Source organism: Myotis yumanensis, unplaced genomic scaffold (assembly GCF_028538775.1).
Source record: "Myotis yumanensis isolate MYYU_CA2020_CCGP unplaced genomic scaffold, mMyoYum1.0.hap1 SCAF_16, whole genome shotgun sequence".
NCBI classification, from domain to species: Eukaryota; Metazoa; Chordata; class Mammalia; order Chiroptera; family Vespertilionidae; genus Myotis; species Myotis yumanensis.
The window spans coordinates 38927566-38942260 of NW_027223767.1; the positions used below are offsets into that span (position 1 = coordinate 38927566).

Genomic DNA, 14695 nt, shown 5'->3' on the forward strand with positions numbered 1-14695 from the left:
AAAAAAAAAAAACACCACAATTTAATAAAAAAAATTAAACCCACAGAGACAAGGTGGCTTGGCTTATTAAGGATCTAGGAATCAGGGTACTAAAATTTTGGGGATAGCTGGGAAGGGTTAGAGGGACAGCTGCAAAGGCAGCTTTTACAGACCTCTCCCCCAGCTGTGGGTTTGGGGGGGTGGGGGGGTCAGGAATGGAGCAGACCTGAGAAATCAAAGGAAATGGGGCAGGGGAGCTGGAGGATATGAAGGCAGGAGGGGTAAGAGGTGGCAACACACCTCTTGAAGCCCAGGTCCTGGGCCTAGGGTGGCCAAGGGACCCCTTGGATGGGCTTGAGGCCCTTCCCACCAAATACGAGCTTTAATTCTCAGCTGGTCTGCCCCCCTCCCTGCCATCCTGCTGGAGGCCAGCAGCAGCTCAGAGTCATATGGCCCTGGCAGAGGGAAGCTGCTAGGAAGCATCAGAGAGCGCTTCAGTATCCCCCCTTTCACTGCATCAGAGATTAGGCAAAGCAGAGGAGGTGAGAAAGGGGCGGCCCCAGCCTGTTCCCACCAGGATGTCTCCCTGGCCTTTGTCAACCCTTTTACCAGATTCATGGACTGATGTGGGCTCCCCCCCTCTTACACACACACACATATACATGTGCCTTTGCACACATCCACAGGTACACCCATGCTATGTACAGGACACACACGCACACACACACACACACACACACACACACTCACTCACTTTTCCATACGTATCAAGTTTTAAAAAGTCCCAAACTTACCCCCCTAAACCCTCCCTCCCGGAGAAATGACAACAGAGACGGCAGCCGAGATCGGTAGGAAACGTCTCGTTGACAGCTCAGAGCTTAAAAAAAAATATATACACATATATAAAAAACACCTCTGCCCCCTCCCCCCAAGAGTGGGTCCAGGTAGCTCCTTCCCGCAGGGGGCAGGGGAGAGGGCAATGGGGCAGGGCCTGTTTTCTCACAGGCACATGCCCTCCTCTCTCCACATTCCCTGCCTCCAGTTCCAACGTTGGGGGTCCAGGCAGCAAGCCCCTCTGGAAAGGTTGGGGGTCCTCCCCAAGCTTCTACCCCCCCTCAAGTTGGGCTGCAGGTTAGAGGGCCTCACTGAACTCTTTGGGACCCCCACCCCACTCCCAGGTCCATTGTCCATGCCAGAACCGCAAGTGCAGAAGAGTGGTGGGCCGGTCCAGTCCAGTGGTGGCTCAGTCTGACGGTTGCCCTCCCTGGAGAGTCCCCAGGGCTGATGTCTCCGAGGCTGCAGAGTCCTGGCCTGGGCTCCTCCAGCCCCTCCCCCCCCACCATATTTTGTTTAAAAAAAGAAAGAAAGAAAGAAAGTGGGGGAGGGCAGGGGACAGAACAAGGGGGGAAAACAAAGGCGGTCAGTTGGAGAGGGGAGCCCCAGGTGGGGCTGAGCCTCAGTTGGAGTCCGAGTCTGAAGAGTCCCCTGAGGAGGAAGAGCTGGAGCTGCTACCCTCAGACTCGTTGTCTTCATCCTCGTCATCATCCTCATCATCATCTTCATCCTCATCATCCTCCTCATTCTGGGGGCAAGAAACATGCCATCACAGGGTGGCCATCCTGGCAGGGCCTCACCCTCCCTTCCCACCATGTCCATCCACCCCACCTCATCCCCGTCCTCGCTCTCATCCTCGCTGCTGGACTCTGAGGAGTCCCCGCCATCCTCAGAGGAGTCCCCATTCTCATCATCTTCTTCCTCTTCATCCTCGTCCTCTTCATCCTCGTCTTCATCCTCATCCTCCTCAGACTCCTAAGGGGACAGAGTTGCATCAGTGGTCTCTGCCACTGCACTCCAGGTGCTGAGGACCAGCCGCCCCCCTCCCCGCCCACCCGCTGCCAGAGGGGTTCCTTACAGATTTGGACTGTAGGGTAGTCCGGCTGGACTTGGGGTTCGGGCCTCGCAGCTTGGTCATGCTCTTACGTTTCTATAGGAGAGGATGCAGACACAGACAAAGGGAGCAGCCATGAGTCCCAGACACCCCCAATCACTCCTTACCCCCGTGCCATCCTGCTCCCAGACTTACATTGGAGATGTACTCTTTATATGCTGCACGGTCTTGGGGAGACAGACTCTGGGAGAGACAAAGGAGGAGGTAAGCCCTGGAACACCACCTGGTGGGGCCAAGCATTGACTACTAACCATTACTCTTCCCGATCTCCCTGTACCTTGGGTCTCTGCAGAAAACCCCTGGGATATGAGAACCAAGTTCCAGTATTTCTGCTTAAGATGCTCTGAATCCTTTTCTAGGCACCCTCTCCTAAGACTGTTGTTTAGACTGTTGTTTTTCATGTCCCCTCAAATGAAAGCTCCAGAGTCAGGGCCTTCCTCAATTCTGACACGTCCCCCATGACAACCCCCTCCCCCCCGAGCCTGGCATCATCACTCCCACCCCAATACCAAACCTGGAGCCACTGACAAGGCAGTCTGGGGCTCACCAAACTTCTTGAATACCTAAACCCTGCTACTTCCCTGGGTCCTTGGCCATAAGTGACTCCACTTTACGGATCTGACTGCTAAACCAAGGCACAGAGAGGGGGCCAAGCCAGAATCGAGGAGAGGTCCCCTGGTTCCAGATGGGAAGGAAAAGGCAGTCTGATTTAGATTTTTCTTACTAGCTAGCTGTGTGATCTTGGGTAAGTTACTTAACCTCTCTGAACCCTGGTTTTCTTATCTTTGATAGCAATCATTGCCTTGTAGGACCCCGAATAAAATCATGAATGCCTCCCTCTTCCCAGGGTCCCCTGCCCTCTCACCTTGACCCAGAGGTCCAGGTGCACTTTGTACTGCTTCTGCTGCTCCTCAGCCAGCTTTTTGTAGTGCTCCTTCTGGCTCTGGGAGATGCGCTGCCAGCGGCTGCCAATCTCCACCATGCGCTCCTTCAGTGGCAGGTGGTTCAGTTCCCCGTTGGACAGCAGCTCCTGGGAGAACTTCTGGTAACCGTTCCTGAGAAGAGGTGGGGGTGGTGCAGGGAGGGTCAGAATACCATCCAAGTAGCTCTCCAGCTCTGGCCCTCCTCACCTCCTGGGTGGGCTCCAGACTCACATGGGAGGCTTCTTGGGTTCTCCCTGGAACTTCATCTTCTTGGATGAGTTTGCAGCAGCTGGGGGTGCCCTCATCTCACTCAGCTCTCTCTGTGGGGATACCCAGAAGGTTACAGTCATCCCATCCCCACCTCCCGACATGTTTCTGTCTCTTGTCCCAGCTGACTCCTTTTGTGTGCCAGGAAGGAGAAACTGAGGCACAGCCAGGGAGCAACTTCCTAACAATTCACACCTGTGGTGGGCACGGCGGCTCGAAAGTGCTGCCATAACTGCACTCGTGTGACTTCCGTTGCCAGGTCCCTGTTACTGATGTGTGACTGAGGCTCAGAGAAGGAAGAGACTTGCTCTGGGTCACACAACCAAGGCTGGGATTTTGGGCTCCCAGCCCCAAGCAGCGAAGAAAGCTGCCCACCAGACAGGGGACCCCCAAATTTCAAGTGGAGGGTGGTGGCCCCAGCTCCACCCCACCCCACTGCACTTCTCTAACCAGCAGCCCCTCCCCACCTCATAGCGCTTTTGGTCTTCGGCCGCCTTCTTAATCCACATCAGTTTCTCCTTCTTTTCCATGTTGTTCCAGGTCATCTCCATGGCTTTCAAGGCCTTCACCCGATCATTCTGGGGACAGACAGGGGTGTCAGCTGTGGGAGGGGTCGCCTGGGACTGGAGGCGGCCTGCGTGGGACTTGGTAGGTCCCCCTCTTCCCTACCTTGAAGCGGGCCAGGTAGTCCCCGATGACGCTCTGTTGCCAGATCTCCTCGGCTCGCTTGGGCGACTCCGGCAGTTTGCCCCTTTCCTCGCGCTCCCCAGCCGGCTTCCTCTCCGACTGGGCCTTCAGCGCTGCCTCCCGGGCCTTGTATTTGGCCTGCAGAGGGACGGCACCGGGCGTCAGCCTTGCGGCCACCCCCAGAGGGCGCTCGTTCCCCATCCAGCTGTGCAAGGTTCCCACCGCAGCCAGGGCGGGACCAGCAGCGGCTCAGCCCCGCCCACCAGCGCTGCTCCCCGGGGAGCCAACAGCCCTCAGCTGACAGCTTCCCGCCTTCCGGCTCGCTGGGCTCCCAGCCCCAGCATCTGCGCCCGGGCACAAGTGTGGCTGGCACAGGGCAGGGGCGAGGAAGTGCGGCCAGGCCCTAGAGGAGAGGCGGCCCACATTCGGATGCCTGGCAGCCCCTCTGGTCTGGCCAGCCTGACCTTCTTCTTCTCTGATAAGTCGTTCCACATGCGGGCCAGCAGGCGCGTCAGCTCGCTTTCTGAGAGCTCTGGCCGCTCCTCCTGCAGTTGCCGCCGCTTCTCCTCCGAGAAGATGAACATGGCCGACACTGGCCTCTTGGGCTTCTCTGAGCTTCCCTGTAGATGTGCAAAGAAGGTCAGAGTCAATGGAGTGTTGGCAGGGAGCCTGCCTTCCCCACTCCCAGCAGCTCAGTGGTGCTCCCTGCCCACCTTGCCCCCTTCCTGGGAGGGCTTCTTGGAGGCTGGGCTGGTGGTTTGCTTCTTGTTGATGTTCAACATCTTTTCTTCCCCCAGGACCCGCTGCTGCTCCTCCTCCGGCAGGCTCTGGTCCAGGGAGAAAAGGTGGCATGGGGTTGTGCGCCCAGTTCCCAGTCCGCTCCCAAATTGTCCAGCGGGTCTTGCACACGGCCTCACCCACTCACCTCTAGAAAACGGAGCAGTTCGACCTCATAATCTTTCTTTTTCTGGGAAAAGAAGGGGAGCCAGGGTCAGTCTGGGGGCAGGCTCATTGGGAACCCTCCATAGATGATAAGCGGAAGGCCCAACGTTATCTGTTGGTCTGTCCAGGGGCTAAACCCAGCACACCAACTTTGAAGCAGGTGCCCGAGGGGTCAGACCTCATGCTTCAAGGCTCCCAAGGATCTCCAGGAATCCTCCCTCTCCAGGGGGGCTCCTGCCGCAGCTCACCTGGTCACACTTCTTGTGGTAGGCATCCTTCTCCTTCTGGGAGAGCAGCTTCCACTGCTGGCTGCATAGCACCATGCGCTCTGTGCTGGGCACGTCCTTCATGTTGGCCATCAGCTCCGCGCAGTACAGCGAGTAGCTGTTCCTATCAGAACCAAAGCCAGGGAGGAACATCCCTGTGAGCAACAGGGCGGCCCAGGGCAGCAGAGCCTGGGCCCAGGTCCTTCACCAGGCAGCTCTCTGCCTGCCCAGGTGCCCACTCACCCGCCCACCCCAGGGCAGTGCTCACGGAGGTGGCTTGGTAGGTCGCCCATCAAATTTGTCCTTGAGCTGGCGTTCAGCCTTGGTGAGGGTGGACTTGGTGATGCCCTCCTCACTGATGTTCAGCTCAGGGTGCTTCTGGATATAGTCACGCATAATCTCCTGCAGAGTGAGGTGGGAGGATGGAGGGCAACGGGGTGTGGGGTTAGCGGGGGCCAGGAATGGGGGGGAGAGCCGCTGGGAAGGGGAGGCAGGGAGCAAAGCTGGGGGTGGCCGTGTGTGTGCTGTGTCACACAAGTGGTGCCCTGCCCTGCCCTAGCCTGCGATCTCATGGGGAGGGGGGGTGTGGGGAAGGTAGGGGCAGAGGTGAGGGGCCCAGAAGGCCCCTCCCTCAACGGAGGGATGGGGAGTGACTGCCTCCCGCGGAGTCACTGCGGGGGCCACAGAGTCAGAGGGCAGAGGCTCATGAAGAGCCGGATGGGGAGGAGCGCAGCGGAAGCCTAACCTCGTACTCCTTCCGCTGCTCCAGGGCCTTATGAATCCATTTCAGCCTCTTTTTGTCCGAGAGCTGAGACCACTGCTTCCCCAGGGAGTCCTTCACCTCCTTCGTAGTGGCCTGCAAACCAAAAGCCGTCAGACACACGCAGGCAGCCAGGGGCAGGAGGAGGGGAGGGGGGTGGGGGGCGCAGAGGCCCCGCCCCCTCGGGCCACAGGAGGTCACAGGCGTGTCCCCCACAGGCCAGGAGGAGAAGGCGGAGAGGCGGGGTCCCGCCTGGGTGCAAGGGGACAGGCTCACTCACACGCGCACGCACACGCTTGCACGCCAGCTGGCCCAGGCCCTGTCCATGCAGCCCACCCCTGGGGAGGGGCCTCCTCTCCTGCTCCGTGCCCAGCCGACCTGGCGCGGCTCCCCCCCTGGCCACCGCCATGTGCCCTCTGCCCCCACCCCTTGGCCGGACACTCACATCTGGCCGAACTTTGAGATACACTTTCTTCTCGTGGGTGTACCACAGCTGCTGGGGGGTTTTGGGCTTCTCGGGGATGTCCGACTTCTTGGCATTCTGGATTAAGTCGGGGTGATCCTCCCTAGCCAGGGCGTGGGGAGCAACAATCAGCAATTTGGAGGGAGCTCCGGCCAGGGCAGACCCAGCTAGCTGCCCGCCCACCAAGGCTCCGAGGACTACCAACTGGAGACCAGGGGACAGTGGCTGCCTGACTGTCCCTGCCCTTGAGCATGAGCCACAGCGTTTACACAGGACCCATCTTCCATGCCTCCTGGACGGCAAGCCTGCGGCTCCGGTCAGTGTTACCCTGTCCTGCCACACCCAGTGCCGTGGCCCTTCTCCGGGCTCTACTGCCTTACCTGAATCGGGCCAGGTTTCGCTCGAACTCCTGTTTCTCCCTCTGGAAGTCCTGAATATACTTCATCTGGGGGGAGGAGGGGACGGGGTCATCCACAACCCAAGGCCTGAGCTACAAAAGCCACAGAGCCCTCCTGGCTAGCTGTTTTGCCTCCCAGTTTGTGACATGGATGAATGGGGGATGGCATGGGCAGGCAGGGGATGCTGGCCTGCCTTCCAGTGGTGGTGGTGGTGGGGGGGGGGAGGGTTGGGGGGGCAGAGCTCAACAATAGCCCACATTAGTGAGAGCTTACAGGGGTCTCCCAGAACACATCCTATTCCTTTTGTTTATGACACCCAGTCACACAGTGAACAGTGACAGGGCTGGGACTCCCCCAAACCTCCCCCTCCACCTTTCCCCAACACCTCAAAGCTCCCACAATGAGTGGTCAGGAGGTGTAGGACTTGCCTCCATCACTCCCTCCTCCTATGTCTGTGGCAACTGATATTGTCTAGCCCAGTGGTCGGCAAACTCATTAGTCAACAGAGCCAAATATCAACAGTACGATTGAAATTTCTTTTGAGAGCCAAATTTTTTAAACTTAAACTATATAGGTAGGTACATTGTTATTAACTTAATTAGGGTACTCCTAAGGCTTAGGAAGAGCCACACTCAAGGGGCCAAAGAGCCACATGTGGCTCGTGAGCCACAGTTTGCCGACCCCTTGTCTAGCCCATTAGAGTTAGTCCTGCCTCCAAGGCAGGAGAGGAGTGTGTTGAAGGGAGCCCAGAGTGAATTCTTGCAAGTCACATCCTAATAGATGTCTCTTAAATTGGGATATTTCCCCCCTCCCACCACCTCTGGATCCCTGGCTGCCCTTCACAATCCTGATCCCATCCTCAGTCATCACCTTCTCCTCTGCCATCTGGCGTCCCCATTTTCTCCTTCACCCCTTCCATCAGCCTGGTCCTCCTTCCCAACCATCACCTGACTCTTCCCGACTTCTCCACACTCCTCTCTGCTTCCTTCCCAATCTGCCTTCGGTCATGGCTCCCGTTCAGTGTTCACCTCCCTCCCTCCCCCTTGCCTAGATCCACAATCATCAGCACTGGAAGGGGCCAGGGGCTCAGTGTTTGAGCCCAATCCCTGCCTCTCGCGGAAGAGAGACACCAGGTGTGGGGAGCCCCACTTTCTCGGGCTCTCACAGAAAACTGGGAGCAGAGCCCAACCTGCTTGACCCCAATCACAGCCCTCCTCAAACAGCGGCTTTTCGAGCTGGATGGCACCACCGAGCTCAGGCTCAGCCTCCACAGCCGTCAGATAAGACCAGGTCTGGAGAAGTGACTTACCGAAGGGCACACACAGCAATTCAGTGGGAGGCAGAACAGGCCCAAGTCTCACGGCCCCTCGGCCAGCACACTATCCGCTCTATCAGTTTCTCCTGTCCCTCCCTGGTCCTCAGACCCTCTGTCTCTTCCTCCCATCCCATGAGTGTCGTTTGTATAGTTAGCTCTTCAATATCCCCATCAAAGGGTCAACAGCTCCAGGAATTCAGGCTCCTGCTCATCTCAGGCAGCAGTTGAAGACAGCTGGTTTTATCCAGCCAAATTCGCTCCTTTTTGGAGTCCAAAACCAAGGGCATGAGAGCCTGCAGCCAGGGTGCACAATCCAGGCAAAGAGCTACTCACAGTGCAATGGCCAGCGCCACCTCCTGAGAGCTGGCTGTAGACAACTCGGATGCCCCTCATCACCTCTCTGGCTCCATCTTGGCCGTCTAGTGTCTCTTCTTTGGGTCCCTCTCTCCCTACCCCATCTCACTCATGTCCCAGCTGCAGGATCCTCCAGTGCTTTGCTGCCTATCTCTTTGAGGGACTATTGATCTCACTGTACTTGACCATCGATCTCTGCCTGGGAGGCTAGGGCAATCTCTGCTCCAGGTTGACAGCCTCCAATGGTCTGGTATAGCATGAGGCCACCAGAGACCATGTGTATCCTTGGGCAAACATGTGTGCATGGGAAGGAAACCCACCTAACACATGATGTGGCAATGAGAAGAGCACTAGGCAGGGAGTCTGGAGCACTAAACCCAAGTCCTGCTCTAGCATCATTACTTTAGTGACCTGGGACATGATACCCTCCAGCACCCCAGTTCCTCGCTCACAAAATCGGATAACCTGTTCTTCTGGGGTTGCCTTTATGAGGATACTGCCAGCATCAAATGAGACCATGTCAGGACATGTCAGAGGGTGAAGAACTGCTGTGTAAAAGAACACTGGACTGTGGCTGGTCCCAGCACCTAACTCAGCCTGGGCTACACCCGTGACAGTGCCTGTAATTTATGGTGTGAGGGCCGGGAAGTGGGTGATCAGGTGCGGCTGCCCAAGACCCTACTCTGCTCTGCTGACCCACCCACATCCCTGATACCAAGTCCCTTTGTCTAAGTGCCCCCCTCTCCCCCGCCGACCCCCCAACCCCGGCAGCTGACCCACACACCAGCTGCTCCCAGCCTTTTCCCTCCCAGCCACTTTGGCCCCCCTCCCCCCACCTTCTTCTTCTCGGGTAGTTCCTTGTATTTCTTGGACAGAATCTTGGTCAGGTCCAGGTTGCTCATCTCAGGGTGAAGTTTAGCGTATTTGGCCCGCTTTTCCATGAAGAAGCGGAAATAAGGGGTCAGGGGCTTCTTTGGGAAGTCTGGGTGTTTCTGAAACGAGGGATAAGGACACAGTGAAGGTCAGACACCATCCATTCTTTGGACCATGCCTCTCCTACCCCTGTGCTCCTCCTCCTGGAAACTCACCTTGAGTTTTTTGCCTTTGTAAGGATTTTTAACATGTTCCTGAGCGTCGAGGATCAGTTCTGTCAATGTACGGAACTTTCTCACCTGGAAGAAGGGAGGTGAGTGGAAGGGGAAGTTCAGAAGAGGAGATGCTGCCCAGTAGCATACGCCCATTTTCCAACCGGTTTCCTCTATTTTCCATTAGACTAAACTTATCAAAAGAGGAGGGGCAGAGGCCAACAGTCACAACTCAGGTGGCTCCTGACATCAAGGCAGACACCGGGCACTGGCTCATGCTTACTGCAGAGGCCCAGGCAGAGAGACACACCAAAGGACAGCAACAAGGTGACCCCTGACCTCAATGTGGCTGTCTATGCCAGCACCCCCTTCAACCCCCAGAAAACTCAGGAAACAGAAGCTCCAAGATGGCAAGTATTCAAGGCCACAAAGCTAGAAACTGGCAGTACTGAGAACTCTAGGCCAGTGCTGTCGACTGTACCACCTCCCAAAATGCACCCGGTCTCTTGCCTTCCTGTTTATAGACTTCTGTTTCATCTCCCACACCAGGAAAGTTAAGGCAGGGGTCCCTATAGATGTGTGCTCCTGAGTGTCAGGAACCGGGGGGCGGGGATCAGTTACCTCATTAGAAATCTCCACCCATTTGAGCTTGCACATGTCTCCAGAAAAGTCTTTAAATGCTACTTTTTCCCAGTCCATATGCGACTCAGTGGTTTTGAACTTGGAACTGTCATTGGATGGAAGGTTGTTCTTCATGCATTCTAGCAAAGTCAGCATGTCTTCCTGAGACCAGTGGTCTGGAGAGGGGTAAGAAAGGTGATCATGACGGCTCATGCTATCCCTCCCATCAATTCCCCAGTCCCTGTGTGCTCAACTCTTCCTCCCCAGAGCTTCCTAGTCCCTGGTTACTTCCCGTCTGAAGACAGACAAAACACGGCCTAGCCCTAAGGAGAAACTGTGGCCATATGAATTAGAGCAGGGATGCCCATCCAGACAGTGTCATACCTAGAAAGCCAGACTTGAGTGCCACAAGGTACTATTTATTGTAGGGAAGGAGGAAGTGAAGCTACTGTGATTGGGGCCCTGTGGGAAAACAGATAGCTTATCAGAGCGGGGAGGGAAGCAAGAGGCAACATTTCCAAAAGTGTCGCCAAGTTCAAGTCCAAATTCTAGGCAGACACCCTAAGTGGTGGGATGTGGGTAGTAAGGAGACCCAATGCAATGTTTCTCGCCAGCACAGCTGGAAACGAACATTAGAGAAATGGGTATTCCATCATCCCCTCTCCCTCTTGGCCTCTGAAGGAAGATCTAAGGAGAATTTGGGGCAAGTAAGAAAAACTGAATGGAAATGGTAATTTTGTTTCCATAAAGGAAAGCTTTAATGCAAGGCAGGCAGGAAGGTGGGCAAAGGCTCTCAGGGCCCTGCTCCAGGGAGGACCCCCCCCCCCCCCCCCCCCCCGAATTCTGAGTTGTCTTCTCAGCCTAACTCCCATGTGGGCATCAAAGGGGTCTGGGCCAGTCACTGAAATGCAGCTGCAGTGAGGCCTACCCTAGAGGGTGAGCTGGGCGAACAGCTATCCAAGGCTCCTCATTTGCATTGACATCTGGTAACCTGGGCCTGGGTTTCTGTAGGGCAGGTCACATAAACCCATAGTCCTCTCTCCTCTCCATGGCCCACAAGCCTTGCCAGATGCTCAGCTCCACCTTACCCCCACCCCCCCACACACTGGAGCCCTACTGGTTGGGGTAGGCGCTAGTGATAAAAATAACTCCCTGGGTGTAGGGTCTCAAACCATCCACACACCCTTTCCGAGTACCTCACCAAGAAACTCGTCCTCTTAGTAATAAAAAAAACCCTGAAAATCCTTCCCAACCCCTGTCTTCTCCCCCTGCCTCCACATTCCTCAGCCTTCCTCCCATTCCTGGGGGTGGACACATCCCGGGCTTACTGGGAACCCCAGAAGGCAGGCTTACAGGGGCCTCCTTCTCTCCCTGTCACGCGAGGGGGAGGGGGAATATGGAGTGTGAAAAATACAAGGCTTAATAATTCGGACTGAGCCAAACCCCCTGCGTGAGGGACGCTTGACTCTTACAGACACCCTTCCCTTATCTCAACTCAGAGAATGCGGAGTGGAGAAACCCCGCAGAAGGGGAGTGAGCCCTGGAGACAGCCATGTGGGGAAAGAGGATTTAAGTTCAAGAGGACTAAGGATGGGGGCTCCTACCTTGGCCTTTGGGGGCGGCCATTTCCAGGTCTGTGGGGCAGTCTGCTTCTCCGTTCATTCTCCAGCCGTCCAGCCCAGCCACCTCCAGCCGCCTCCTCGGTCACGCTGGCCGGGCAATCCGGGTTCAGAGCCACCTCACCCTTTAGAAGAGAGATCAGCCTCTACTCAGGCGGGCAGAGAGGTGGAGGGAGTTCCTATTCCTCCCTCCCCCAGAGGGGAGGGGGGCAAACGTCCCCACTCTCAGCGAGACCCTCCGGACCCTAGTCGATGTGATGGGTAGGTGGGTGTGAGAGGACTCCCCTCCTCTTCCCCGTACCCCCACCCCCAGCCCTTGCAGCCAGGCTCAGCGGCGTGCGCCCTCCCCTGCCCACGCGAGAGACTGCTCGCAGCTCCCAGCTCCCGCGTGCAGCTAGCGCCCGCCTCCTTCCCCCACCCAGGCCCAAGGAAGAACTCCTCCTCCCCCAGCGCCCGCCCGGGGGAGGCCCCAGGCTGGAGGGCGGGGGAGGAGGAAGGGCGGGTAAAGGGCGCGCGCGGCCGCGGAAGCGGGCACGCGCCGCAGTCTCCTCCTCCCGCCTCCCCCCAGCCGGTTCCCCCCGCCTCCGCAACCCGGCGGGGACCCGGACGCCACGCAGCCGCCGCCGGCCCCGGAGAGCAGCGGCCGCACCGCCCCCGGGGACCGGATCCGGATTCCCGCCGCCCCCCCACTCGGGCACCCGACGCCGTCCCTGCCCGCCTGGGCGGGCGAGCAGCCGGAAAGAAGCGGCCTGCCCCCCACCCCCGAGCCACCCACCCGGGCCAGCGGGGCCGCCACCGCCCAGCTACCCCGAAGCGCACGGAGGAACCCGGCGCAGAGGCGCGACCACGGCGGGAACCGCCGCCTTCTCCCCGAGCTGGCGGCCCAGCCCCGCCGGCGCCCCCGCCCCGGCCTCCGGGGAGCCGAGCCAAGGAGAGGGCGGGAGGACGGCGGCCCGGAGGCGGGGGCGCAGCGCTCACCGGCCCCGCCGCCCCCTCCGGCGGCCGGCGAGAACTGCGCCTGCCGGCTCGCAGAAGCGCGGCCTCCTCCGCTCGCGGCCGGGGCTCGGCTCGGGCCTCGCTTCCTGCCCTCCCCTCCCCCGGTTCTCGGCGTCCTCTCCAGTGCCCTGGTCCTCCCTCGCCCCGTGTTCTGCCCGGAGGTGGCCCCGGGACCCCTCCGAGCGTTCACCGCACCCGCTGTTCGCTCCCCGCCGCCCAGTCCTGATCGCGGATGCGTCCCCAGCCGCTTCGGTTACCCGGCTCAGCGCGGCCTCCGGGCTTCGCGCTCCGGCGGCTCCCTCCCCGGTTCTGAACCGCGGCGCCCTCCCCCGCTCGGCCGGGCACAGCCGCAGCTCCCTCCCGCGGCGGCAGCAGCTCCTCCTCCGGGCGCGGCGGCAGCGCTGGGGCGGCGGCTGCTGCTGCTGCTGCTGTGGCGGCGGCTGTGGCTGCTGCCTGCTGCTCCTCGCGGCGAAAAGCACAAAGCACAGCGCCCTCCGCCTGCAGGCAGCCCGCCCGCCGCCCGCCCGCCCGCCGGCCCCGGCCTCAGCTCGCACACCCCCCGCCGCCGCAGCAGCCTCCGCCGCCGGAGCGGGGAGGAGGAGGGAGAAGGGAGGAGGAGGAGCGGGAGGGGGGCGGGAGAAGCGGGGCAGCGAGCGCGTCCTTCCCCGTGGAGCGCACACCGACCCCCGGGGAGCGAGCGCCAGCCCGCCCGCCTCGCCGGCTCCGCTCCCTCCCACAGCCTGCCCGGGCGGGCTCCGCGGGGGGCAGCTGGGAGGAGGGGCGGGAGCTGGGGGGACCCGGGCGGCCGAGGCGGAGGGAAGGAAGGAGAGGAGGGGGGGTGGTGGTGGTGGTGGTGGCGGCGGCGGCGGCTGCTGCTGCTGCCGCCGGGGAGGGGGGGGGCCGGGGCAGGGAGACACGCAGCCGCCCGGATGGCGGCGGAGCTCGGAGCCCGGGCGGGCGGGCGCCGAGAGCGACCTCGCCAGACCCGCGGGGGAACTGGCATGCTCGGCGGCGGGGAGGGAGGGCGCGAGGCACGGTCTGAGAGGGTGCCCGCAGGGCCCCCGGCGGCCTGGGAGGCTTAGGGGTGCCCGTAGCCCTGCTCCGGAGCTCTCCCCCAAGTCCTCTAAGCTCAGATTCGGGCTTCCACGCCAGCTCTCACCCGCTCCCCGCTCCCGCCACCCGAAGCGGGCGGACCGCTCCCACCCTCATCCCCGGAGCGTGGCCACCAGCTTGGGGCGCACGCAAGTCGGACGCGGCGCCAGGCTTCGGCGCCTACCTCGCGGTTCCCTTACTGCCGAACAGAATTCACACGAAACTTAAAAAAAAGAGGGGGAAAAAAGACAGCAAACCTACAAAATTCCCTCTCTGTAAATTTAAGAAACAAAAACCCTTGGCTTCCTACACCCCAAAAAAGGCGAGGGAGCGACGGGCTCCGGCAGAGGAGCGTCTCGGAGCCGGTTCAATCCAGCCCGGCATGTCTCCCCAGGCCTGCCCGGGCGCATGGAGATCGGCGCCGCTGCCGCTCGCAGCCAGCTCTCCCCCCCGAAATCCACGGCGCCGGGGCTCACTTACCGAGCGTGCGAATGGGAGCGCGGGCCAGGGGCACCGAGGGGTGCGGCGGGCCGAAGAGCCGAGCCGCAGCTCCGCCGCAGCCGGCGCCGGGGCAGTGAGCCGCCAGACAAAGCCCGAGATGGCGAAGCGGAGCGACGGCTAATGGCGAGCCCCACGCGCCGCGCTCCGCCCGCCCCGCTCCGCCCGCCCGCCCGCCCGCCTCGGCGCAGCGCGGCGCCGCTCCGAGCGCTCGACCGTCAGAGCCGCCTCGGCGCCGCCGCCTCCCGGGCCACCCAGGCCTCGCCTGGCCCCTCCGCCTCCTCCGGGCTGCTCAGCCTCACCCTTTCCCTCCCACTGCGCTGGGGGCTGCACGAAAATAAAAAGGAAAATGCTTTTCTTTCTTTTTTTTTGTTTGGCAGGGCGGGCGTGTTGAGACTTTTGGGTCTTGGGCCCCCAGCTCGCACTCACCTGCGGAGCTGCCGGGAGGGCTGGGGGTGGGGGCTCGCGGGGCTGGAGCCGGC

The 14695-nt window shown here is 60.1% G+C and overlaps 2 protein-coding genes across 6 annotated transcripts; one reads left to right on the top strand and one right to left on the bottom strand.

The window, feature by feature from the left end:
* Window positions 1-824: 824 nt before the first annotated feature.
* Window positions 825-14680, bottom strand: UBTF (upstream binding transcription factor). Of its 5 annotated transcripts, none has more exons than XM_070395038.1 (21): window positions 14643-14680; window positions 11613-11752; window positions 10009-10184; window positions 9391-9474; window positions 9139-9294; window positions 6616-6680; window positions 6218-6338; window positions 5758-5868; window positions 5281-5414; window positions 4995-5136; window positions 4730-4771; window positions 4518-4631; window positions 4269-4424; window positions 3787-3942; window positions 3585-3695; window positions 3082-3170; window positions 2793-2982; window positions 2063-2110; window positions 1892-1963; window positions 1645-1788; window positions 825-1561 (listed from the first exon to the last, which is right to left on the bottom strand). In XM_070395038.1, exons 2-21 carry the CDS (start codon window positions 11668-11670, stop codon window positions 1436-1438), a joined length of 2295 nt encoding a protein of 764 aa, XP_070251139.1. In that variant the 5' UTR covers window positions 11671-11752; window positions 14643-14680; the 3' UTR covers window positions 825-1435. The 5 variants fall into 5 exon arrangements, with proteins under 5 accessions (XP_070251139.1, XP_070251138.1, XP_070251136.1 ...); XM_070395037.1 differs by lacking the exon at window positions 14643-14680 and adding an exon at window positions 14196-14345; XM_070395035.1 differs by lacking the exon at window positions 14643-14680 and adding an exon at window positions 12881-12982.
* LOC138995017 (basic proline-rich protein-like) lies at window positions 11885-14337 on the top strand. Its single transcript, XM_070395383.1, has 3 exons — window positions 11885-11892; window positions 12196-13211; window positions 14153-14337. The coding sequence occupies exons 1-3, from the start codon at window positions 11885-11887 to the stop codon at window positions 14335-14337; spliced, it is 1209 nt and encodes a 402-aa protein (XP_070251484.1).
* Window positions 14681-14695: the final 15 nt, after the last annotated feature.

What these genes read in the sequence shown, in the direction of transcription:
- UBTF (XM_070395038.1), bottom strand. Translation starts at nt 11,670, where the DNA reads ATGAACGGAGAAGCAGACTGCCCCACAGACCTGGAAATGGCCGCCCCC. An exon ending in GGGTGGAGATTTCTAATGAG is followed by an intron (nt 9,475 to 10,008) that starts GTAACTGATCCC and finishes CCCTTCTTCCAG; the next exon opens with GTGAGAAAGTTCCGTACATT. An exon ending in ATCTCAAAGTTCGGCCAGAT is followed by an intron (nt 5,869 to 6,217) that starts GTGAGTGTCCGG and finishes TTTGGTTTGCAG; the next exon opens with GCCACTACGAAGGAGGTGAA.
- LOC138995017 (XM_070395383.1), top strand. An exon ending in CAGCAGCCTCCGCCGCCGGA is followed by an intron (nt 13,212 to 14,152) that starts GCGGGGAGGAGG and finishes TGCCGCTCGCAG; the next exon opens with CCAGCTCTCCCCCCCGAAAT.